Source organism: Sminthopsis crassicaudata, chromosome 3 (genome assembly GCF_048593235.1).
Source record: "Sminthopsis crassicaudata isolate SCR6 chromosome 3, ASM4859323v1, whole genome shotgun sequence".
Classification (NCBI taxonomy): Eukaryota; Metazoa; Chordata; class Mammalia; order Dasyuromorphia; family Dasyuridae; genus Sminthopsis; species Sminthopsis crassicaudata.
Genome location: NC_133619.1, coordinates 312,999,931 through 313,027,889, shown reverse-complemented (window position 1 = coordinate 313,027,889; position 27,959 = coordinate 312,999,931). Strand labels below are relative to the sequence as shown.

At 34.0% G+C, this 27,959-nt stretch overlaps 1 protein-coding gene across 1 annotated transcript in view; it reads right to left on the bottom strand.

The window, feature by feature from the left end:
* Positions 1–27,959, bottom strand: part of HHLA2 (HHLA2 member of B7 family) — a 32,573-nt gene that overhangs the window by 3,130 nt on the left and 1,484 nt on the right. The window contains exons 2-5 of the mRNA XM_074301124.1: positions 26,565–26,663; positions 19,013–19,360; positions 10,007–10,270; positions 3,994–4,311 (exon numbers count right to left, since the gene is read on the bottom strand). Of these exons, the coding sequence (XP_074157225.1) occupies positions 3,994–4,311; positions 10,007–10,270; positions 19,013–19,360; positions 26,565–26,634 (1,000 nt within the window). The 5' untranslated portion in view covers positions 26,635–26,663. The remainder of the gene's footprint in view (positions 1–3,993; positions 4,312–10,006; positions 10,271–19,012; positions 19,361–26,564; positions 26,664–27,959) is intronic.

Below are 27,959 nucleotides of genomic sequence, written 5' to 3'. Positions count from 1 at the left end.
TCTTAAATACTGTGACCTATTCATTTCAAATGCATGTATCTTGCCTTACTGTATATATAAGTCCTTTATTGCTATATTGGAGAGGCTTGAAATTGTAAGCTGCATGAAGTCAGTGACAAGGTCTTATTTCAAATCTATATCTCCTCAAATGGTTAACACATACCTTACACACAGTGGACTCTTAATAAATATTGTACACAATTGTACACAGTGACAGCAACCATTGTACAATCATGTACATGGATTTAGCTGTTCTCCACAACACAGTGATGTAAGACAATCACAAAAGACTCTGTAAGGAAAATGCTATCCACATCCAGAGAATAAACTATGGACACCAAATGCTGATACAGGCATTTTTTCTTTACTTTTTGCTGTTTTTTTCCCCATGGGTTTTCCTTTTTGTTCTTTCACTATATAAATATGTGAAAATATGATTAACATGATTGCACATGTATAATTTATACATAGCAATCTATTTGTGGAGAAAAAGAGGAGAAAGGGAAGGAGGAAAATAAAAATGGATGTTGAAATTATCTTTACATGTAATTAGCAAAATAAAATACTATTTACAAAAGAAAAAAAAAATATTGATTCAATTGAAATACCTCCCTAAAACTACAAGTGACAGTAGCAGTAAAATGTCTCTTGAAGGACTCTAGGATATGTCTGTGATCTACAGATCACTACTTCAGAAGCATATTATATTGGAATTATATATTATATGTAGTGGAGTAATGAGATCACCACAGGCAAATATTTAACTTCTCCTCTCTCAATTTTCTCATTTGTAAGTTGAGGGACTTGATCAGGGTTTTTAAATTTTTTTATGGATCATTTCTCAGAATGTTTTTGAATGTATAAAATAAAGTGCCTAGTATTCCAAAGAAAAACAATTATATTGAAATGAAGTTATAAAAAAAATTTAAAGGACTCCAAATTTAAAAAAAAAAATAAACAACTCTGTACTAAATGGTCTCTAAGATGTTTTCTAGCTCTTATCTACTATTACTTACTTCAATGCTCCCCAATATCTGGATTGGGTGGTCCTTCCATGCTGCAGATACAAACCCTTTCTTATTGTTGCCCAAAAAATACATCATTTTAAAAACAATCTGATGATAAATCTTAACAAAATTGGCCAGGTTTGTTAAAAAAAAAACAATAGACATATTGTTTACTAGTGGCCTTGCCTTCAACATCTTTCCAAAGTAGTATAACTTTCTCCAGAGCTTTCATAGATAGCTTTGACAGAATCTTTAGGAACATGGTATCACATCCATACCATAACACAACATGACTTTTAGTTATTTGAACATTTGGAGAAGTGGCACAGAATAGTATATAAGGTCAGGAAATCAAATATCATCTCCAACACAGTAACTCCATGAATTTTAACAAAATAACCCCTCACAACCTCAGAAATTTCATGATAAATGTATTTTGCTTTTGATTCATGGGAAACTGTCTTGGATAAGTCTTTTTTGTGTTTGTCATATGAACTATGTTTTTACATGGTTACTGTAATAGATGCCCCAAGTACTACATAAAATATAAACTTGTACCAAAAAACCTCTGTCTAAAAGATAAAAATACATGCAAATGTACACAAATACATATACATATATACATACCAATATTAAATATACATACCACACATACCAATACTGATTATCACCAATATGATTATTAATGGCACAATAGAAACAATTAGAATGGAGGAAAACTTTTCTGGAGATGGCTCTCTTTCTATATATATATATATAAAAAAAAAAAAGACAAATTGTTAAATAGTTGCACAAGCAAAAAAGATAACTAAAAGTGTTAGGTTATTTAATTTAAACCTTAATAGTATCAAAACATACTAGCATTGAACTTGATTTAAACCTGTTAACTAAATCTATCAAATCCACCAATAATTCAATACTAATCAAACTGTAAAGAAACGATGACAAATCTTGGCAAAACTGTTATCTGAATAGTGAATACACTTTGAAGTAAAGAGAACAAAGTAAATATTAATTTAAGTACATGAAGAATTAAGAGAAGCCTGGGAAAGATTTATGTAAACTAATAAAAAGTAAACCAAGCAGAATCAGGAAAACAATGCACATCGTGACTACAATAGTGTTTTCCATGACAACTGCCTACATTGCTTCTGAATTGCTATTGAATTGGAGGTCTATTTACTTGAAATTTTGGAAATTTAGTGCCTTTAACAAAAAATAAACACATACTTTTGCTTCTCAGGTACCCAAATATATTTCTTTGGCCATTGAATTTGATGAATTATGCTTGAGGGAAAAAAATCATCTGAAATTCTTTGACTATTAACTTGTGGCAGTGGTGCAAAGGGAAGTACACTAAATTTGGAATCTTAGGACCAATTTTTTTTTATTCTGGTCATTATACCTATCAAATTACTTAATCTATTTGGGCCTCAATTTCCTCATTTGTAAAATGAAGAGTTGGACTAAATGGTCTTTAAAATGTCTTCCATCTTTATTATGCTCCTATGAACAACAAACTAAAATTGATTGCTAATTATCATGACCAAACTTGGCCTAGGGGAAAAAAGTAGAAAATTCATCTTAACCCTATTCTATCTAGAGATGGGGGGGAAATGGATATAAATTATTACATATTACACATATTATAATATATCTATATATTTATTATATTTATATGTTTAGTATAAATGTTGTTGAGTGATTTTGCTAACCTGCCTTTTTTGGCCTTCTCTATTTTTTCATTCTTTGTTACAAAAGATAATTCATTGGATGGGGAGAGGAAAGGATGTTTTTGGAAATAAGTTACAGAAAACAAAATATATCAAAATAAAAATTTTTAATGGAAAAAGATATCTTAAATTAAATTTATTATAACTTTTACTGATCTTTGAGAACACTCTTAACTAAATGAATTTATAAGATTATCCACACACTAAAACTTTCTGACCTAAAGAATAACCTGCGGGTTAAAAAAAAATCTTTAAAAAGATTTTGTTACAATTCCTTTCTTTCTGGTATTAAGCCAGATTATATGCTAGCTACCTTGAATACCTACTCTTTGTGTACTTTTAAAGAAATAGGACAGTAGTAACAGTGGCTCATCTTATTTCCCCAACCCCAAAATTCTATATAATAGCCTGCATAGAGACTTTTCTCATTTTATTGTGATTTTTTTTCATTGCATTTTACAGATATTGTTTTTTATTAATATTTTGAAAGTTTATGGCAACTCTACCTCTAACAAATCTATCAACACCATTTTTCCAACAGCATGTGTTCACATAATATCTGTGTTATATTTTTGTACTTCATGTTCTTGTACTTGTACTATTCTTATACTATTTCAAAAATTTTTTATTGTATCTGTTATGGTAATCTGTGATCAGTGATCTTTGATGTTACTATTGTAATTGTTTTGGGGAGTCATGTATTGATTCCTTATAAGATGGCAATAATAAATGTGTGTGCCCTGACTGCTCCATTCACTGGCCATTTACCCACCTTTCTCCCTGTCCTTGGCCTCTGAGATATAATTGAAGAATATTAACTACACTTTGTTAATAAAGCAGCATCAGATTTTGAGAGGATTAATTCCAATAAGAAGCTCTACTATATGTAAAATGCTATCAAAAATATTACATACTACTTAATTTTATATCCACTGAGAAACCAAAAAATTCATATGACTCACTTTATTACAATATTTACTTTATTAAAGTTGTATGAAACTAAACCCACATCTCCACAGTATGTCTTTAATGAAAATTTTTGTAGCTTGTTTTGCAAAAGGGTAATGAATCCTCCATATACCCTTTGAATAATAAACATTTGATGTATATGGGGATTTTTGCATCAGGTCAGGATAATTTCATTACTAGAATCAGCCCTTAATTTCCTTGCTTGATTACTCATATATTTCTAATCCTATTGAAATACTTCATCTGTTAATGTTTCCATTCTATTACCAAATGCTGTTACTTACCAACTGTCAAAAATTGTATCATGAGCTCAGTAGAATCTATAGATGAAATGTTGCAGAGGTATTTCCCACTGTCTGATTGAGTAGGAAATGTTAAAGTCAAAGAGAAGTCATTCTTTTCATGCTTCATATCCTGGGTCCAATGGAATCGACTATCAAAGACCATTCTTCTTGAAGAGCTTGAAAAGGATGCCAAAATTGTGGAGGATGCATTTTCTACTCTATACCAACTAACATTTATATTTTTCTGCAGTAAAAAATCCTTATTTTTAAATTCACATGGTAATAAAGCTTTTTTACCTTCTGTTGTTAAAAGAGTACCTGAAAGAGAGAGATTGATGTAGTACATGGGTTAAATTGATCACTTTCCATTCTCATATTTTAAAGATTTGACAAAAAGTTGGGAAGCAACCTAAAGAATGAGGAAAACTCATTCTTGGGTATTGGAGTCAAGTCTTGTTTTTGACCCATACTGGCTGTGGATTGATGACCAAATCGTTTAACCTCTGAGTTTTCCAAGAAATTCTGTTAAGATGCTATGTTGTGAATGAGTTGCTGTGGAGGGTGTTCCCTATACTGATGAAATACACTGATGAAAAGGAAAAAACAAAAAAAAAGCAAAGACTTTACTGTATTGAGTAATTATATAATAAGTATAATTATTCCAAATCATTTAAAATATAAATACATTATAAAGAGAATAAAGTGCTGTAAGTTTAAATTTGTTGGAAAATATAATATTTACTGCTAAGTTACCTGATGTCATGATATTTTCCAACAAGTTTGTTTTCTGTGATGTTTCTATGAATGAAATTTCCTCTATCAATAAAGAATACCTCTTCTGCAACTCAGAGCCTTATAGAGTTATTTAAAGCACTGAGAAATTAAGTGACTTGCCTAGGATAACATGACCAGCATGTGTCTAGTAGCTGTTTATCCACCAAATGATAACTTCCTATGTGTGAAGGAAATGATAAAAAGAATGGGAATTAGCAATTATTATTGAAGTTGCTACTTTGACATAGCATAATTGTATAGAGTACTCTGAGTCAAGAAACTCTTAGGAATTATTAAATTTCATTTAAATACATTTAAATTTTGTTTGAACATGTTAAGGGAGAAAAACTAATTTTCTCAGGATGTTCTCCCCTCTGCCCACAATAAAAGGAATTAAAAAAACAACAACAACAATTCGTTCCATTTTTTCATTGCCATTTGTCTATGAAAACCACTCTAATTAAATAACGTATTTTTGGTCCCTTTAATGTCTTCATCAAGAGAAGGATAGAATTACCTTTGAGTCAATGTTTTCTCTTAGAATACCTTTGACATGATTATTACTAAGGTGAGGAGGCTAAAGAGAAGATAAAAATGCTCAGACCCCTACAATATTCATGAGACATTTAGGAAAACTTTGAGAATACTGCTTCTGTTTGGTAGAAGCCAGGGTGAGATTTGAGAATAGTAAATTGAGAGGTAGGGATGGTGGGATAATGCTGGAATATAAGCAATCTTGTTTTTAGATTTAAAGGAAGAGAAAAGCAGTAAAACACAATGTCTGAGCTATTATCAGTGGTAATTTGAAAGACTGGGAAAAATATGGGGAACCACAAAATTAGGGAAGGGTAAGTTCCCAATTTTCAAAAATGGGAAAAAGCAATCTATAATTTATAAGCCAATGAACTTTACTTTGATTCCTGGAAAATTTTAAAACATATTATTAAAAATGGTTTGGAGCTCCTAAAAAAAAAAGGAAAACATTACAAATTGCCAACTTGCTTCATCACGAATATGTCATGCCAGGCTAACCTCATTTCGTTTTTTGACAAGGTTAGTAGACTGGTAGCTGAAGGGAATTCTGTTAAATATAGTTAACCTAGATTTTAACAAAGCTTTTGTTCTTATACTGTTCTTCTGGAAAAGTAGAAGAGTCATGTACTAAAAGGTAAATCATTTAGAGCTGGTTGTTTGGATTCAAAGAACTTATTAATGGATCAATATTTGTTTCACAGTAGTCTTCAGTGGAATACTCTCAGGATCTATTCTTGATTCTGTACTACATATTAATTTTACCAATAATTTGAAAACTGTATATATGACATATTCATCAACTTTGTGAATGACATAGTCAACCAACAAGCAATTATTAAATACCTACTATGTGTCAGTCACTAAGCCAAGTGCTAGAGATATAAAGGCAAAAGATACAAAACTAACACATTGATAACTAATAGAGTCAGTATTCAAAAAGAGCTTGATAAATTAGAATACTGTTTAGAATCTAGTAAAAATTTAATAAATATAACTACAAAGTCTTATACTTGCATATAAAAATCAATTTCACAAGTAAAATATGGGGGAGATATATACAACCAATGGTCTGAAAAAGATCAGAAAATGTTCTTTGACTGGCTATAAGCACAGTATGAGTCAGAAGTATAATTTCACATCTGAAAAAGGCAAATGTTTTTCTCAAGAGGCATGATTTCCAAGAATAAGGAAAGGATGTTCCCAATATAATCTGCTTTCTTCAAATCTCATCTGAAGTACTATGTTCAGTTTAGGATACCACTGTTTAGAAGAGTCATTGATAAGTGAAGTAGACAACCAGTATGCTGAAGGGCCTGGAGTCCATGTTATGTGGGAATAGATTGAATGAATTGGGAATATTTAGCCTAGAGAAGAAAAGACCTGGGAATAAGATGGGGTTTCTGGAAAACCATGATGGGTGTCTTGGAGAATTTGAAAGCTGTCAATAACATATTTGTACTATTTGTCTTATAGAATACAGCCAGTGGCAAAAGGGCAAAATTATATGAACAAGAAATGACATGAGGGAAAAAAATGAAAATAATTCAGTGATTAAATGCAAATAATTAAATATATTTTCATGGTTTTCTGCCAATACCACATTTATCTTCAGAGGACCAAGTTTTTCAGAAAGACAACAGGTTGTTGATGTTTAGTCATGTTTAATTCTGTGATTCGTACTTGAATTTTTCTTGACAGAGATATTGTAGTTGTTTGCCATTTCCTTCTCCAGCTCATTTTACAGATGAGGAAACTGAGGCAAACAGGATCAAGTGATTTGCCCAGGATCACACACAGCTAGTGCCTGAAGCCAGATTTGAATTCATGAACATTAGTCTTACTGATTCCAAGCTCAGTGTTCTATCCACTGTGTGATGTGTACATAAGATCAGATAGAAAGCTTGCTATTATTATGAAGTTAATGAAAGCATAATAATGTTTCTAAAATTCTTTTAAAAAAGAGAATTGAAAGAGTAGGAACTTTATAAATAATAGAAGCTTTATAAAAATAAATTCATGTTTAATTGCTTTTTGGATCTTTTCAAAGCAGATTTCACTGGCTAACTTGTTTTCTTGGTTTTTAAAAAATGGATATTATACAGGGGTTAATGCTTTAGGTAGAGTGTATACTTCTGAGTCTCCTTTCCATACTAGAATTCTATGAAATAGCTCCAGGAAGCCTAGAGGCAAGTAGCAAATATCATAAAAATGAAAATAATAAAGGAATCAGTAGAAATAATATGAGTGAAGCACTTATATCCATCTAATTAGATAAATTTTGCCATGGTATAAGAAATATATAAGAAAAATGAGAGATGGTTGAAGGTACAAGAGCTGGCAACAGATTAGCTATGGGGCAAATGGAAGTAAAGAGACCAAAATGACATTAAAAATTATGCTCAAATTGGGAGCCTGGGTGACTAAGAATAGGATTGTGCCCTCAAAGGTAATAATAGAGAAACTGGAAAGTGGGAGGAGTTTGGACAGAAAATGTCATGATTTATGTATATGTATGTGTATATACAGACAGTTCTTTTTAGGATGCTAGCTCTGGATCTAGCAGATTGCTGCAGGAATGAAAGACTGGGATCCTCCATGCCAGGCTCTGGGCCAAAGAATCACAGAACAGGCAGGGCCAAGCATAGGCTCTTGAGAGAAGGGGAAAGTCTGCAAGTTGGTCCACTTGCATTAAGTGAGATCTGGTTTGATAAACACATACAATATAGACATATACAAAGACATAGTTATAGATATGTAGATAGATACATATCTATATATATACATTTATTTTGATATACAGGTACACACATACATATATACACATACCTGCATACATATATATCTACCTTTGCTTGGATCTATACATTATTTTTCTTGGTTTATATTATCTCCCTTATGTTCATTAATTATCTCCATACAAATTATTTCTAGACATATATATTGATCTATAGTTTTTCCTTGGAATTTTAATTTCAAATCACCAACTGCCTCTGGGACATTTGGAATTAGGTGTCTTTTACATGAACTTATGCTAAGTAAAATGAGCAGAATCAAGAGATCATTGTACATGGCAACAACAAGATTATATGATGATCAATTCTGATGAACATGGCTCTTCTCAACAATGAGACAATGCAGACCAGTTCCAATGATCTTATGATGATGAGAGCTATCTACACCCAGGGAAAGATCTGTGGGAAATGAGTGTGTATCACAATATAGCATTTTTACTTCTTTTGTTGTTGTTTGCTTGAATTTTGTTTTCTTTCTCATTTTTTCCCTTATTGATCTGACTTTTCTTGTGCATGATGATTGTATAAATATGTGTTATGGGCCAGAACTTGAAACAAGATATTAATGCTTATGTACTTAATTCACACCTTTAAAGGAGTTCACACATTAGTTCACACATTCACACTTTTAGAGAGCATATATGAGGGGTTCACAAGCCCACTAAAGGAAAAGCCTACTCTTGGACTTCCGGGAGATTCACAAGTCAGAAGCCCACTCTCTCAGAGGCGGAGTCAGAATCATTCCAACTTCCACCTTTGTGCTGGCTGGAGACATTTGGAGAGAACTCTTGGAACCAAGAAGAAAGATAGGCCTCTAAGAAAGCTAACCGGGCCAAGGAAAAGAGACAAGACTTTGAAGGAAAAAAATAAAGAATCTGGACTTTAACTCCTGGCTGCATGTGGGATTATTGAATTGAACTGAAATTAAGGCTATCTCCAGAAGCTCCCCAAGAAATCTGCACCTAGAGAACGATTATATTTTAGAGATGAGAACATTCCAAATATATACGACTATATTCTACTTGCATATATTTTTACCATGTTTAACATATATTGGATTACTTGCCATATAGGGGAGAAGTTGGGGAGAAGAGGAGAGAATTTGAATACAAGATTTTTCAAGAGTTAATAGTAAAAAATTCCTTCATCTACATCCAGAAAAGGAATACTGGGAAATGAGTGTAAACTGTGAGCATTTTTTTTCTTCCCAGATTATTTTTACCTTCTGAATACAATCCTTCCTTTGCAACAACAACAACAACAAAATTCAGTTCTGTACATATATATTGTACCTAGGATATACTATAAGATATTTAATATGTATGGGAATTCCTGCCATCTAGGGGAGGGGGTGGAGGAAAGGAGGGGAAAAATTCAGAACAGAAGGGAGTACAAGGGATAATGTTGTAAAAAAAATTATCTATGCATATGTACTGTCCAAAAATGTTATAATTATAAAAATTAATAAAAAAATTTCTTAAAAAATAGTAAAAAATTCTTTCATATGTTTTGAAAACAAAAAGCTTCAATTAAACAAAGGAATTGGATGTATTCTTGTTGGCATCTCAAACTCAATATATTAAAAGTAAAAACCATTATTTTTTTCTATTCAAACCCTGCTCTATATATCTCTGTGTACATGTACATATACATACCCCAAAATACATATATGCACATTGTTACACACATATACATATATACATACATACATATATATGCACATATATATCTTTTTCTGGAGCGCTACACTATTTGCTTGGTCCAGATAAGTTCCCATATGTTCATTTCTTATGTTTATCTTCTATATGAGTCATCTTCTATATAGCAGCCTGCATTTATACAACCCTTTAAGGTCTACAAAAAACTTTTTGGGATCTTAAACTCTCTGTGCATAGTAGCAATAGGAAACTCACCTTCAATTTTCCATTTTCCAGTCCATCTTTGATCCAGTACTGAATTTTCAATAATACACTGGTAAGAGGAATTTGAGTCGATGATATTGAGTTGACTTTTGACAGAGAAAGGAGGAGAAGATGATACTTCTATGTTGCTTTCTAAGTTTGTTGTATTGTTTTTTATCCATGTTATATTTGGGGAGGGATAAGCCCCAAACAAATAGCATGTTAAATAGTCAACTCTATTCTGTTCTTGGTATTCTATTGCAGGAGTGATGAAACCTGGGGAAGAGAAGGATGAATGTGTGAACTTGTAGTTTTTAGCTGATTCTGGAGCTGGTACATGTCTTAAAATCACATGATATAGAAGACCAGTTCATAAGAACAAACCCAAGCATCTCAAAAGAAAAATACTCTACAAAAAAATCATCAAGAAAGTAATGCCTTTGCTAGATAATAAATGAGATAATATTATTCACTTTCTGTATTTTCTAGATATACTCAGCTACTTGGAATATAACTGAGAACCCACAATTAAGTAAGCAAAGGACAACTGAGTAATCAAAATACATATCTCAGAAGCATGAAACCAAAGATCAGGCACTTTGTTCAAACAGAGACTCTCTCAGAGTATTTTTATTTTGATCTTACACACAATTTCAAAAGGGATGATTATTTACCCTCTTATATCAGAAAGGTTGAGTTACAAGTTTATTAAGGGCAGGCAGAATATTCTAGTATATTCCTTTTACTACCACACCCACTTCACTTTTCTTTGCCTTAAAAGCATGGGAATAAAATCAATCCACTATCATGTTTTCTGCTTACCTTATTTAACTCACTCAATTCCTATTTTAAAAGGCAGCTCCTTCTAATTATTTATATGAATTCTCAAGTTTCCCTTGATGTTTGTGTTTTAGAATTTCTATTCATTCCTGTCTTTTTATCAGGCATGCTTGAAAATCCTTTATTCGAGTGATGTCAGACTCAAAAAGGAAAAAAAAAAAAAACCCAGATTTTTGACAGGGACATATTAATTTAGAAAACCACAAATTAACATCATCTGTGTTTTATTGTCTTTTGGTTTATTTTGTTAAACATTTCCAAATTGCATTTTAATCCAGTCCCTGAGAGAGTGCTAGGCTACAGTGTTTTTTTTGTTTTTTTTTTTTTTTTGCCTTTGCTCCATTACATTAAAGGTCCATTTTTCCTCCTTTAGGATAATGTTCAGTTTTGCAGAGATAGTTATTCTTAACTTTTTCTAAGTTGTTTTAAAGCAATATATTCCTATCGAGCTTGGGCAATTTTGATTATGAATCCTTGGTACTTAGATCTTGCTGACTGATTATAGTATATGTTCTTTGATGTTTACAATCTAAATCTTGGTTATGACATTCCTAGCATTTTTCTTAAGGGATTCCTTTCTGGAGATACTTGGTAGATTTCTTCTGTTTTTATTTTGTCCTCTAATCAATCTAGAAGTTTTCATTTATGATTTCTTGAAATATGCTGTTGATCTTTGGTGGGTAGCAGTTGTTGTTGGACCATGATTCTTCAAAGAATCAGATGATTCTTAAATTATTTCTAATTGACCTATTTTTCTTTTTTATTATGAAAGTTTTTTATTTTCAAAACATATGCATAAATAATTTTCAACATTCACCTTTGCAAAACCTTGTGTTTCAATTTTTTCCTCATCTCATCACCTCTCCTAGATGTCAAGTAATTCAATATATGTTAAATATGTTCAATTCTTCTATATATATATTTCCACAGTTATCATACTGCACAAGAAAAATCAAATCAAAAAGAAAAAAATGAGAAAGAAAACAAAAATATATAGTATAGTGAAAATACTATGTTATGATTCACATTCAGTCCCCACAGACCTCTCTTTGAGTACTCAAAGTACAGATGGCTCTCCATCACAAAATTGTTGAAACTAGCCTGAATCACCTTGCTTGAAGAGCCACATCCCTCAGAACTGAGGGATATATATATATATATATATATATATATATATATATATATATGAATCTTCTTCTTGTTGTGTACAATGATCTCCTGGTTCTACTTACTTCACTCAGTATCAGTTCATATAAGTCTCTCCAGGACTCTGAAATCATCCTACTGATTGTTTCTTATAGAGCAATATTATTCCATAACATTCATATACTATAACTTATTCAGCCATTCTCAAACTAATGGGCATCCATTCAGTTTGCAATTTCTTAACACTACAAAAAGGGCTGCTACAAACATTTTTGCACATATAGGTCCTTTCCTCTTTTTTATGATCTCTTTGGGATGCAGGCCCAGTAGAAACACTGCTAGATCAGAGGGTATGCACAGTTTGATAGCCTTTTGGGCACAGCTCCAAGTTGCTCTCCAGAATAGTTGGATCAGTTAGATATTTTTCAAGGCAGTTGTTTTAAATTTCAGATACCTTTTTCTGATATATTTTTCCAGTCTTTTGATTCTAATTTTTTACTTCAAGAGTTTTAAATTTCACATTCCTGTCTTCATTGCTTTCTAGATATTTATGCAATATTTTTGGAAATTTTATTTTGCCTGAATCTCTACTTGAAGTTATTGTGGACTTGATCTCTTCTTCTTCTTTGGATTTTCTGTATATTTCTGGATCTATAATAATTTTCCATGGTGATTGATTTCTTCTGTTTAATCCTATCTGCAGTGTTAGATCCTAAATTGAGGATTTGTTGTTTATACTTTTTGATGAACCTTTAGTTGGCAAAGTTAGACTTAACTGGTCTTGTTCTGGATCATCTGAATTTCTGGGCTTATATCCTCTTCCCTAGTGTGTTTAATTTGAGTACAATGATAAATTTCAAGACCCCTTTAATCTTTGAAATTCATACCATTTAAAAATCTTCTATGACTTCTCAGACCAGAGAATTATAGAATTTAAGCCCCTTTGATGGATACAGCTTCTAGGGGAAATGTGGCAGTAGCCCTGAGGCCACAGGCTTTGACAGTGCTGTAGTTCTACCAATAATGCCAGATATTAATCTATTCATCTGTGATAAGAGGGTTTCCAAGACAAATTGTGGGCTACTCTTCCATTTCCACCTCTAAACCATAAAATTCAATATTGGAGGGCATAATAAAATTAGCATATTAGTGACATGAAGCACCAGATCGCTCTGTCCCTTTCCTATAAACTTATCTTCTTGCTTTCTTTCTTTGCTAAATCCCCCTTCAATTGGCAACACAATTACAGTAAACTTTGCCCCTTGACTTGGAGATGGATTCAAGCCTGCAAATTCTTTTGAGACACCTCATGATACTGGTCTGTGATGCCAACTTTTTGGAGTCTCCTTCTGAACCTCAACACTCTAAGTCTCCCTACACTATGCTTGATTGCTGACATTCTCATGCTGTGATTGCTGTGTTTGGTGGCTTCCAAGGTCCAAGTGAGGGGCTTCCAGAAGTTTCTTCCTTGGAATTTTGTTGTTGTTCAATCATTGTCCAACTCTTATTGTAATGTTCTTCTCTATAATATATTGTTCTCTGAGAGCCGGTTTCTTGGGGAGCTTTTGGAGGCAGCCTTATTTTCAGCTCAAATTCAGCCAGGAGTTAAAATCCAAATCCTTTACTGTTTCCTTTAATTTCTTGTCACTTTTCCTGGAGCCCAGTTAGCTTTATTAGAGGCCTATCTCTCTCCTTGGTTCCAAGAGCTCCCTCTGAATGTCTCTGAATCTAAAGGTTTGTCCTTTAGCCTTCACCTAGCACAAAGGTAGAAAATGGAATGAATCAGACTCCGCCTCTGAGAGAGTGGGCTTGGGGGCTTCTGTGAGCTTGTGGGAGCTCCTCCTTATATATTCTCTTTTAAAGGTATGAACTCTAATAAGAACTAAGTACATAATCATTGTCTCTTGTGAAGACCAAGTTAGCATCCTGGATACTTTAAAATCAGCCAGAGTCAGGATAAGCAAAAGTCCTTGGTTTTTATTCTTGGTCAAAATGAGAGGAATGGACACAGGAATCTCCATACCTCCTTTCTCTTCTTCTCTCCTCAAAAAGTAACTCTAGCTTGTCTTACTCCACCCCCTAATCCTTCCCACAATTCTCTGTATACAGCAAACGATTGGGCCAGCACAGAATAGTGGGAAGGGCTACTCTCCAAGCATATGCTAATAAAGTATTGTCCAATTGGTAATTATCCTTAAGTACTGGGTTATCCAAGTGTACATGCTCAGGGTTTCAGCCCTTTACATCTTCTGCTTTCTTTTGTTTTAGAACACAGGTGGTCACTCCATCCCTGACTTCTCAGGGAGGTGAGAACCCCAAAAAGGAGGTAATCACACCCTTCCTGACTTCTCAGAAAGGGAGATAAAAAGCACCAAAGGGAAGTGAGGATTGCTAACGGGTTTCTGGGCTGAATGGTCTTCTTAGAGACAGGTGTGCACAAACCCATCAGCATGGGAGGTATTATACAAGCACATAGCAAAAATGTACATGCTACTAGTGATGATTCTCTCCACAGCCAGTGCAGGCTCAATGTAGTGTAACAAACATGAATTATACATGCAAATAATGATATAACAAACAATATGAATCAACATGGTCTTATAAAGGATTTCCAGAAGTCTAGAAGGAGGGTATGTAAATAACAATCACACACCCGATTTGCCTCCTTTTTCATTCCCTGTGGCAAAACTGTTGATTTATATCTTTATAAGGCTCAGCTAAGTTAACTATGGGTACTAAAAAAGGAAATCTTTTCATATCCTCCTTATCTAGAGGGATAGATAGAGACAATCCTTAATGTCTATAACCCAAAGAGGCCATTCTCTAGGCAATTAAGTAGGGGATGGAAGTCCAGGCTGAAGAGTTCCCATAGTTTCCATATGTTCATTTACCTTTCTTAAATCAGTCAACATCCTCCATTTCCCAGATTTTTTTCTTACAACAAATACAGGGGAATTCCAAGGACTTAGAAGGTTGTAAGTGTCCTTGGTCAAGTTGCTCCTATACTATATCTTATAAGGCTTGAATTTTATCATTAGCTAAGGGCCCCTGTTCTATCCACACTAGTGTATCAGTTTTCCATTGGATAGGAACAAGTGAAAGTGTTGGCAGGCAGTATTCATTTTTAACCCTAATTGTTGTAAAATGTCTCTTCCTCACAGATTGATGGGGATTTTTTCAACTATAAAAGGAGTAAAATCTCCTGTTTTGCCTTCAAAAGTCCATCTCAAAGGGGTAGCACTAACTTCAGCTGCTATTGATCCTCCTATGCCAGACATGTAGGTGTCTGCCTTAATCTTTGGCCAGTGACTAGGCCAGTTGGCATCTCTAATGACTGTATGATCTGCACCAGTGTCTACCAATCCTTCTAATAGTATGCCATTTATAAAAATAGTGAGCATACATCGATCATCAGCTGGCATAGCTGCTATTTAGTATGTTCCTGGATTTTGTTGCTTGGAGTCAGAATCAATTAACCTGATTCTACTACCTCTCCTGGTTGATAAGTCACACATTATCTGCCTGTATTAGTAACTGGGATATTATGTACACATTCCCCAGTTTCCCACATCAGTGTATGAATAAACACTGTTTTGTAAGTACTCTCAGAAGGTGAAATGGTCAAGCCTACTGTGCCTGGGGGCAAGGGATCCATGGCTGGAGAGGAACAGATTTTACCTCTCCAGGGGGTATCTCAGTTGTCCCAGCTGCATACAACTCTATCCTCCCCAACTGTAATCCCTTTCTCCCATCAGGTTGCTTCCTGGCTGATTGATTGTGTAGTCTCTTTCTCCTATCAGATGGCTTCCTGGCTGATTGGTCATGTCTGGGTACTGGCTTCTAGGCACTCTCTGGGTGTGGCATTGGCTGCCATCATGCCCCAAGTGTTTTTTGCCTTGGGTCCTGGGGCTGGGCTCCTCATCCCGTTTCCCTGAATCAGTCTACATTCTGATGCCCAATGGAAGCCTCTGTTGCATTTTGGACATGGGGTTTGGGGTCTTGTTCTCCCACCCTGTTTTCTCACTCTGTCTCTATACCAACATTGAGCTTTCAGATGCTCTACATTGCCACATTGAAAGCATTGATGGAGTGTCTCTGGAAGTCCTTTGCTAAAAGGGACCCTGTCTTCCCATGTTGGGATCTTGGGAAGTCTGCATTATAGCCTGACTATAAAAAAGCATTTGTGCCCACTGTGGCACAGCATCTTATGATCTCCTCTAAAGGAGCATCCTTGCGTAGTCCTAGTATAATTCTTCTACAAACCTCATTATCATTTTCTTTAGCAAGTTGCCTTATCATAATGTCTGTTACTGCATTTTCATCATTAGTTTATATGACAGCTGTCTGCAAACATCCCACAAAATCAGCAAAGGGTTCATTTGGCCCTTGTGCAATTTTTGTGAAGGCTTCACCCTTGTCATTTTCATTGGGGAGAAAAGCCCATGCTTTGATAGAAGCAGCAGCAATTTTCTCATATGCTGCTATGGGGTAATTGATCTGTACTGAAATTTCTGCATAAGAACCTACACCAGTCAGTTGGTCATAGGTGATTGGAGGATTAACTCCACTTTGACTATTTTGTGGGCTTGTATCCTACAGAGCTCACTATATTCAGAAAGCCACAACAAGTTTTGTCCATGTTCTAAGTATATCCTTGTTACAGATTTCCAATCCCTAGGGGTTAAGATTTCATAAGCCAAATAACATCTTAACATAAGCTGATGTAGCCCCATAAAGAGTGCAAGCCTTTTTCAAGTCTGAGGATTTCTATATCAAAAGGAGTGTTTTATTTCTTCTACTTTCTTGACCTGAAGAGTTAAACTGTTGAATCACCGGATACATACTTATTTTCAAATCATCTAAAGCTGGCCTTCTGTGGCTTTAAGTAGTGCCTTTTGCAATCTAGTCATAGGATTGCTGGAGAGGGGTGCTGGTGGTGTCACTTCCCCTCCCACTCCTCCTCCTCCTCCTCCCTCCATCCCAGAAGATGGAGTTGATGGGGGAATGCCAATAATCTGCTCAGTAGGGGGGTTGAAGCTGCCTTGTGAGAGCAAAAATCACTACACCCATGAACCTGGCTTAATTCCCTGTGCCCTTGGGTGATAATGTCATTAATCCATTCATTGTCTTTCTCTTTTTCCTCACACTTCTTATCTGGCTGTTCCTAAAACTTTTCCTTTTTCTATAACTTGCAGGATTCTTTAAGGCCAATTGTATTATGTTGTATGTATAGAATGCTTCCTTGGAAATTGAATGAGGACCTTTATCATTGTAGTATTCACATAGTTGATCTCCTACCAGCTTCTAATTATCTAGCCCTATTTCTTCTTCCACTAAGAACCAAGGGGACTTGGTCTCTAATGTACCCAAGAGTCTAGCGATCTGCACCCAAGTTACAATGAAGCCTTGACCCTTGATCATCTTAAGCATGCTTTCTATAGAGCCCCTTTCAGGGATTGGGTGGGGGTGGGGCTGGGTTTGGGGGAGAATCTTTTCCTAACATTTCAGCTAGAAAAGGTTACTAGTTTAATCCTTAGCAAAGTAAGTTCCCTGTTTGTTTATTAAAATACTCACCCAATTTCCTGGTCACCAGGTACTTCTTTAGTGAAAGTAGGGTCCTTGGTCCCACATTGGCACCAAATGTGAAGACCAAGTTAGCACCCTGGACACTTTAAAATCAGCCAGAGTCAGGATAAGCAGAAGTCCTTGATCTTTATTCTTGGTTGAAATGAGAGGAATGGACACAGGAATCTCCATACCTCCTTTCTCTTCTTCTCTCCTCAAAAAGTAACTCTGGCTTGTCTTACTCCACCCCCTAATCCTTCCCACAGTTCTCTGTATACAGCAAACGATTGGGCCAGCACAGAATAGTGGGAAGGGCTATTCTCCAAGTATATGCTAATAGAGTATTGTCCAATTGGTAATTAGCCATAAGTGCTGGGTTATCCAAGTGCATCTGCTCAGAGTTTCAGCCTTTTACAATCTCTATCAATTACAATGACTTAGCACATTGTTTCAAGTTCTGGCCCATAACATCTTATGACCTCATTTGAGGATTTTTTTGGCAAAGATACTGAAGTGGTCTGCCATCTCCTTCTCCAGCTCATTTTCAATTGAAGAACTGAAGCAAACAAAGGAGTGATTTGCCTAAGATCACACTGCTAATAAATATCTGAGGCCAGATTTGAACTCGGGAAGATGAATCTTTTTTATTTTAGCCCTGGGAGTCTGTCCACTTTTATCTTTTTGCCTCTGCATACAGAGATGTGAAGGTTTTTGATGTTTCTGATCATATACTAAGAAGTTTTCATCTTGTTTTACTCTTTCCTATTTGCCTGTGGACTTTTAGATGATTGTTTTATGCAGTTCTAGCAAGATGGAATCACTTTCCATAGTTTATCATTGTATTTCTTGCCTACATTCATGCAGGTGACGATTTAAATCAATCATTCCTGATGCAATTGTGATCATACCAAAATAATTGATAGTCATAATAATAATAATAATCCTGAGTTACCAAGAAAAGTTTATATATATATATATATATATATATATATATATATATATATTTCTGCCTTCTTGAACAAATGGTTTAGAAAATAATTTAATATATTTTAGAAAGATATTTCAATGTGTTTGTGTTTAAAGGGACAAACATAAGTTATGTAGAAAAGTTACCATGTAAAATAACTTATTTCCTGAGAGTGCCGAGAATAACTGAGAGTTACATCACAGTAACCAAAAAAGTTCTATCCCTCCACCCCCAAACCTCAAGAAAGTTTAAACATATTTCCTATTGTCATATACACAATTCAGTTTTCCATTGGCTTTAGGGTTAGGCAGGACTTTGAGAAATGTTTTGGTCTCTCTTTTTTGTTTTTAATGCTTCTCTGAACACATAAGCTCATGGTCATTTATAGTATTAAAGGCTCAGATACCTTGGGTAATTCCAAGGGTATCCCAATACTACTCTTGTGATACTCATGGAAAGAGGAATATCTATAGGTCAAAAAGCACAAATATTTTACTCACCTCCCAACTTCAGGCTTATGTTTATACATTTCCAACTATCTTTTGTTGATATATAGCACTTATAAACTCCTTCATCTTGCAGGTTTAATCTCCTAAGTTTTAGTGAGGCATTTCCATTGTTGATTTCATTGAAGAAAAGGGATGTCCTGTTTTTATAAATGGAGTCTTGGTTTTTCAGATAATCACTACCTTTAAAGAAGCTGTGTAAATACTTTTGGCCTTTCATCCAGTGAATCACTATGCCAGGCCCTATCTTAAATGAGCAAGGAATGATCACATCTTCAAAAAGCCTTCCAACAACAGTAGTTGTAGACTGAGGAACTGTTTTAGACTTAAAGGGAAGTTTGTCTAAAAAGGAAACAGACACAGTTAATTACAACAAAAATAACTAATGAATGGGAAATATGAAAAATATTGAGAAATATGTCAATCAAGTAATTTAGCAAAGGTAAATTGAACCTTAACAAAAGCAGGAGAGATGGGATTTGTCCCAAGATATTGAATTTTAAAGGCTTTTTTAAAATTATCAAATGAGCTTAGCACCTAGTTATCAGGAATAATCAATTGTAATAGAGAACTCTATAGTCATTGTACTGGAGGAGAGTGTACTCATGAATACTGTGACTTTGAGGAAGACATTTTCTCAGAAAAAAGAAACAGAGCTATTAGGTTGTATAAATAAACTCTCAGGCTACATTCTACTTCCCTTCATATACTAAGTAAGCTTTGAAAGTTACAAATAACCAACCTATATCTAAGAAATTGAATCTATAACCAGCCTTGGAAACCCTACAATACTACAATTAAGGGCTTAATGCATTGCTTTGTTGATTTCTAGACTTAAAAGTAATGGAAAAAATATTAATAATACAGATGAAATGTAAAACTGTGCGATGATTTTTTTTTCTTTTTTTCTTTGAAGAAAATTAACTCTTAAATTTACCAAAACATTTACCAACACACCTCCAGGAACTAATATGGAATTCTAAATCTCCTGAATTTCCTTTCTCTGTATAAAAACCTCAAATATCATTCCAAAAGAGAATAGTCTTTATCCTTCAGAATCTATGAGGTGTTGAGAATTTTGAAACAAGTTAGTCTGAAGTAGTTACTAGAGTACTAATCTGACGTCAAGAAGACCTAGACTTGATCCTACTTCAGATACATATGAAATATGTGGCTTAACATTTCTATGTCTCAATTTTTTCCTCTGCAAAATGAAGATGATAATAATAATGCCTACCTAGTTCAATATTGCTATTATTGTTAAAATATTTTCCTGGTTCTGTTCATTTCATTTAGCATTGGTTTATATAAGTTTTCTTAGGGTATACTGAAAGCACCCTGCTTGATTTCTCATAGCATGATAGTATTCCATCACTATCAGATTACATAGCATGTTCAGCAATTCTCCAATTAGTGGACTTTCTTTTAATTTCTAATTTTTTGCCACCACAAAAAGAGCTGCTATAAATAGTTGTATTTGTAGGTTCTTTTCATTTTTCATTTTTCTTTGAAATCTTTGGAGTATACATTGAGTAGAGTATTTGCAGAGCATATGCACAGTTTTACAATCCGTTGGTCATACTTCCAAATTGCTCTTCAGATTAGTTAGATCTGTATACAATTCCACTAACAGTGCATTAGTGTTCCAATTTTTCTACATTTCCCCAATGTTTGATATTTTCCTTCTGTGTCACATTAGTCAATTTGATTAGTTTGCATTTCTTTTATTAATAGTAATTTAGAGCATTTTTTCATTATGACTATATATAGTTTTAGTTTCTTCTTCTAAAATTACTTCCTTGACCATATAACTTTTTCCCCCAAATTTATTTTATTTAAAGAAACAGAATGAAAATAAAGAAAAACAGAAGAGGAATACAAAACAACATGAAACAAAACAAGAGAACATTGTCATGTGCCCAGCAGAATATTAGGAAGGATTCAAAATATATAACAACAAATTATTAGTTCTAGAAAATTTATATATTAGTAGAAGAAGTTATATTCATGAGTGTCCATTTTTTCATTACTTCCTTGTGAATTGTTCTTTTGTTCTATGCTTTTGTCTTTTAAATTTTGTTCTTTTTTCCCCTTTTATACTCTCTATCCCCCCAAAAATAGTTAAGAAAAGATATATTTAAATATTGTAAAGTATAGGCTAGCTCCCTGGAGGGCCTTGGGGTCAGCCAGAGTCAGGATAAATCAAAGTCCTTAGTTTTTAGGGGGAGAAGTCAAGGAGGCAGACAAGCTGCCATATAGTTTGCCAAAGATGTATCCTGGATTCTGGAGTCCAGAGTCTCCAGCCTCTCTCCTCCTTGACCTGCAGCCAAGGTCTTCTTTCTTCTAACTTCTCTCCCTCCACCCTCCAATCCTTGCCTATGATTATCTTACTACCAAACATTCAGCAAGTACCAATGGTGAAGAGAGCCATCATCCAAATATATGTTAATAGAGTCATTGTCTCACATGGAATAGATAGCCTTAAGTGCTCTCTTGTCTGATTCAGAGTTTCAGCCTTCTAAAATATATATGTAGATATATACATACACACACACACACACACACACACACACACACACACACACACACACACACATATATATATATATATATATATATATATATATACACATATTCCCACACATAGACACACCTATATTTTTCCTATCCCTGCTGGCCCTTTGTTTAATTCTGCTTTGTTATTAAAATTGCCTTGTTATGATTTAACTTCCCCCCACCCCTCGATCCCTACCTTGTCTTCTTCCCTTACCATTTGCTTCCCTGTCCACCTATCTCTCCCCCTCCCCCATTTCTTTATAGATTTTGGAAAGTGCTATACCCTTCATAGTATATATGCAGGGATGTCTTTTTAATCCATCCCCTATGTAAGTAGGTTTTCAGAACTATGAAGCCTTCTCCTCCCTCTAATGTTTTTGTATCTATTCTTTCTCTTTACCTCATTTGTATGACATAATTACTATTTTTACCTTAATTCTGCCCCAATCTTTCTTTTGAGTTGTTGTATAGTTGATGTCAATCTTAAACATATGCTACATATTTCCCATATAAAAATCCATAAACACTTTTTACATGTTGAATTTTTTGAAATTGGTCTTTGATACCAGTTTTTATATTTTAAATTTCTATTAAGTTCAGGTTTGGTTGATAGAAAATCCTGAAAATCTTCAAGTTCATTGAATGTTCATTTTTTCTCATTCAATCTTATATAGATAATTTTGCTGGATGTGATATTTTTGGCCACAAGTCTAGTTCTTTTGATTATCAGTCGATATGATTCTAGGACCTGTGGTCTTTTGTTATGGCTGCTGATAAGTCTGTACAATTTTAATTGTATCTCCAATTGAATTGATATTTTTTTCTTGTTTCCTGCAAAATATTCTCTTTTATCTGAAGGTTTCAAAATTTGGCTATAATGTTCCCATGTGTTTTCCACAGGATCTTGTTGAGGTGGTGATCAGAGGATTTGTGGATTTCTTCTATTTCTATTTTCTCTTCATGTTCTATTATTCTAGGACAATTTTCTTGGATTATTTCCTACATTATTGTGTCAAGATCCATTTTATGGTTATGACTTTCAGGCAATCCAATTATTCTTATATTTTCTCTTTTTGATCTATTCTGTAGATGTCTCTTTTCTTATAAGATGTTTCACATTCTGTTCTATTTTTTCATTCTTTATAATCTATTTTGTTATTTTTTGGTCTCTCATGCCTTCACTGGCTTTCCTTTGCCAAATTCTAATTTTCAAAGAATTATTTTCATCTTTGAGACTCTGTATCTCCTTTTCTAGTTGGTTAACTTTTTTTCATAATTTTGTTTTTCTTGGATTATTGTTTTAGTTTTTCCTCAGTTTAATTAACTTCAGCTCTCTTCTCTGATGAGGAACCCCATACCAAAGACTTCACTCCCCAGTAAGGGGTAACCTGTAAAGGGCTAGAACTGAGCAATGCACTTGGATAATGAAGCATGTGAGACTAATTGCCAATTGGACAGTTCCCTATTAACTTGTTTGAAGGTTGACCCTCCTCAGCTGTTCTGTGCTGACTTGATTGGTGGGACAAAGAGGGGGAAGTGCCGTGTGTGGGAGGAGTAGGAGGAGGAAGAGGAATTGAGACACAGAAGCTGACTCAGTCTCTCCAGGCATTTGAGGGAGGAAGGTGTGTGTGACGTTGCTAGGCCTAACCCCCTGACCTTTTGACCTTAAAAGATCAAGAATAAAGATGTTTAGTGATCCTGACTCCAGCTGATTTCTGGGAAGACAGAGTTCCAGCGGTAACCCAGGTATTTGCACTTCACATGGGCTAACCCTACCCTGGCCCTGGGCTAACCCTATCCTGGCCCTGGGTTTTTCTTCAGATCTTCTCAGGTTATCAAGAGAACCACTGCTCTACCCCAAGTCTTCTTGATTTTTCACAAGTCCATGTTCACCTTGAGGTACAAATTAGTTCCATTTGTAGAAATTGCAATTTATCAACTTACTCAGCCTTTTTCTCAGAATTCTCTCCCTCCTTGACTTTATCAATTGGGGAACTTATATTCTTATAAATTTAACTCAGTTCTTTATATACTTGAGAAATGAGATCTTTATCAGAGAAACTTGATATTAAAATCCACTTTGCCCCATTTCCTGTTTTCCTTCTCATCATGGCTGCATTGATTTGATTGTAAAAAAAAAGCTTTTTAATCTAATATAATCAAAATTAACCACTTTAAATCCCATAATTCTCTATCTCTTGTTTTGTCATAAATTTTTATCCATAAATCTGAACAGATAGAACATTCCATACTCCTCTACTTTGCTTGTGATATTACCTGTTGTCAAACTCACACATCTATTTTGACCTGATCTTGATATGCAGTGTAAGATATTAGTCTATACTTAGTTGCAGCCAAATTGTTTTCTAGTTTTCCCCAAATTATGGCTTTTTGGGTTTGTCAAACACTATATTTATTTAGTATAATCACAATACTATGTATTGTGTACCTAATCAATTTTGTTGATCCACAACTCTATTTCTTAGCCAATGTCAGATGATTTTATGATTACCTCTTTGCAATACAGTTTGAGATCTGCTACTCCTAAATCACTTTTCTTCATATTTATTTTCATTGATCTCCTTGATGTTCTTGACCTTTTGTCCTTCCAGGTGAATTGTTATTTTTTTCAAGTTCCATAAATAAATTAATTAATTTAGATATAATCTTATTATATAGGCATGTCCTACCTTTAATCAATTAATATTTCTTCAATTCTTTAGACCTGATTTTATTTGAGAGAAAAAGTCTTGTAATTATGTTCATATAGTTCCTGAAATTGTCTTGAGAGGTGGACTCCCAAGTATTTTATACTGTTTGCAGTTATTTTAAATGGAGTTTCTCTTTCTTTTTCTTGCTGGTGGGTTTTGTTAGTAGTATATAGAAATGCTAATAATTTATGTGGGTTTATTTTTATATCCTACAACCCAGGTGAAGTTGTTAATTATTTCAACTAGTTTTTTTAGTTGATTCTCTAAATCATTATATCATATGCAAAGAATAACAATTTTGTTTCTTTGTTAAATATTTTAACTCCTTCAATTTCTATTTCTTCTCTCATTACTATAGTTAGCATTTCCAGAATAATACTGAATAATAATGGTTATAATGGGTATCCTTGCTACATCCATAATCTAATTAGAAAGGTTTCACATTTATGTCCATTTCACATAATGCTTGCTGATACTTATATATAGATAATACTTAGCATTTTAAGGTAAGTTCCATTTATTCCTATGTTCTCTACTATTTTTATAGGAATGAGTGTTGTATTTTGTCAAAAAGTTTTTCTGCTTTATTGAATCATATGAATTTTGTTGGGTTTGTATTAACATGGTCAATTATGTTAATAGTTTTCCTAATATTGAACCAGTCCTGCATTCCTGGTATAAATCCCATTTGATCATAGTACGTGATCTTTGTGATAAATTGCTATAATCACCTTGTCAGTACTATATTTAAAATTTTTGAGCCAATATTCATTAGGGAAATTGGTCTATAGTTTTCTTTCTCTGTTTTTGCTCTTCTTGGTTTAAGTATCAGCACCATATTTGTGTCAAAAAAGGAATCTGATAGAACCTCTTCTCCTATGCCTAGAATTCTCCCCCTCCTTATTTCTGTCTCTTGGCTTCCATTAATTCCCAGCTAACATTTCATCTTGAGGAATCTTTCCCAATCCCCTTGATGTGAGTTCCTTCCCTTTGTATATTATGTTGGATTATGTCCAATTTATCCTGTGTATATCTTATTTGTACATAATTTTATTATGTTTTCCAAATTTGACATTTTTAATCTTTCCTCCTATCCTGAAAGATTAGCACAATCTCTAGTACTTTGGTGCTTAAGTCAGCCTGCATGTTGACTACATGGCATATTGAATGAATATTCTGTATTCTGCATTTAGTAATAAGTTTGCCAGGAACAATTTTATATAATATTTCTTCATTAAAAAAGATGCTTAAATAAACATAATTCCCCTACATCCTCCAACATGCCTTTAATTTGAGGTAACATTTATAGGAATCCTGAATAAGAAAAAGATGATAAAATGTCAAAATATAGTTTAGTGTTAGCTTCCAGAATAGTCACAACTGAGTTCCTTCCTGGATCATTCACGACAAGGATTGAAAAATACCTCTTCCCTGAATTTCATATCAGTCTTCTTCTTTCAGAATAGAGAGAGGTGAATTATGGCACCAATAAGTTCAACAGATAGACAAAATGGAGACTGTCTAGATGGGTTAATAGATTAGTTACTTCAAGGAGTGAGAAGGAAATGATCTAGAGCAGTGATTTCAGACTCAAATAGAAACAGTTGAGGGAGTACCAATCAACTGTACAGGTGGGAACAGGTTAGCTAAGAAAACCACATATTAACATGATCTATGTTTTATTGTATTTTTATTTATTTTGTTAAATATTTACCAATTCCATTTTCATTGCTTCCAGAATGCCTATTCAAATGGAATCAAATTTGATTCACATTTGATACCTCTGTTCTTTTTTTTTTTTTTTTTTTTTTATTGAGGCTGGGGTTAACTGACTTGCCCAGGGCCACACAGCTAGGAAGTGTTAGGTGTCTGAGATCAGATTTGAACTCGGGTCCTCCTGAATTCAAGGCTGGTGCTCTATTCACTTCGCCACCTGGCCACCCCCTTGATACCTCTGTTCTAAAAATATTATTTGTCCTAGGTTTTGGTAATCATTCTTAATCCATTTTCCTAGCTTGATCTTCTTCCAAAGAAGATATTTTCAAAGGGTTTTTAGAACAAAGAAATAGGATTTTAAAATATTTTCAATTTTAATAAAAAGGAAGCTTTTTCATGTTTCCCCAACTCCTCAGAGGAATATTTTAAATATATAAAATAAAATATAAAGGGTTTTTAAAAATTAAATAGTTATAAAAATATTTTCAAAACATATCCCAGTTTAAGAATCATTTCCCTTTCCAATATATGATTTTCCCTCTGTATGCAGTAATAAAGCTTACCATTGAATCCAGCCAGAGGTTGTACAATAACATTCAGAAGATAAAACTCAAATAGTGACTGTATCTTCATGATTTCTGCAGAATATATTTGTTAAGAATCTGAAGAAACAAAGCAAAATAAATTTGTGTATGCGTGTGTGAGGCAATTGGAGTTAAATGATTTGTTTGAGGCAACACAGCTATTAAGTGTTAAGTATTAAGTCAGGAGGACCTAACTTCAGGATTGGTGCTCTATCACTGTACCACCCCCCTGCTCCAAAATTATTATCTTTTAGAAAAAAAAATGAATCACCTGGAATCATTTCATACAATCTACCCCAATCACTTAACCAGCATCTATAAGGAACCTATTATATGCCTGGGGCTATGCTAGCATTAATTTATATAATTCCTTTATTCATGTAAGGAACCAAAAGTAGTTCTTCCAGATTTGAAGTATTCTTTGGGTTTGCATCCCTCAAGAACCTTAGTTCTGCTGGGGAAACTTAGAAAACAGTATGGTAGAAATGAGGCAGCATGAGAACAAAAAGTAAATGAAGAAAAAAAAGTAATTATACCTAGCCCACATTTTGCCTTTATTCTATATGTCTGTAAGGAACAAAACTGCAATTTTGATTTTATTTGTTTTTTTTTTTTAAGTCATGTCTGATACTTCATGAACCCATTTTGTTTTTGTTGTTGTTTGGCAAAGATACTGAAGTAGTTGGCCATTTCCTTCTCCAGGTCACTTTACAGGTGAGGAAATTGAGGCAAACAGGATTATGTAATTTGTCCGGGGTCATACAGCTAGGATGTGTCTGAAACCAGATTTGAACTCAGAGGTCTTCTGTCTTTGGGCTTGGCGCCATATTTGCTAAAACACTTAGCTGCCCTCATGTAAGCAGTAACATCTAAAATTACATCTGAAGTGTATGAAGATTCTTTGTGCCGGCTTCCCAGTGATTCAAACTGCAAGTGCTATCTACAGACTTTTGTTGGGGTGTTCTGGAGTCAGTTTATACCACCTTTATGAACTTGGAAATCAATAAGTACTAGATTGCTTTAAGTGAAAATCATGAGAAAAAAAATCTTAATAATGTGGATTTTTTGGTAATTATTTTAAACTTAAATACAATACGAGAAAAGGAAAAAAAAATACTTGTTGCTATATACAAAGCAGACCATGAGAGGATAAGATTTAAAACAATAAATCTTCATTTCATGAAAACCGATATAATAAATACCACACAAGCTACATAAGCTCCTACCTAGTTTTTCTTTACTTGTAGATTTTCTTTTGTTTTCTGCTGTGTGCTTTTTACTTTATTTTCCCCTCTTTTCTCCATCCCCCTGCCCTAAAGATTACAATTAATCATGGATATATATCCATATACATAGATATCTATAAATATACAC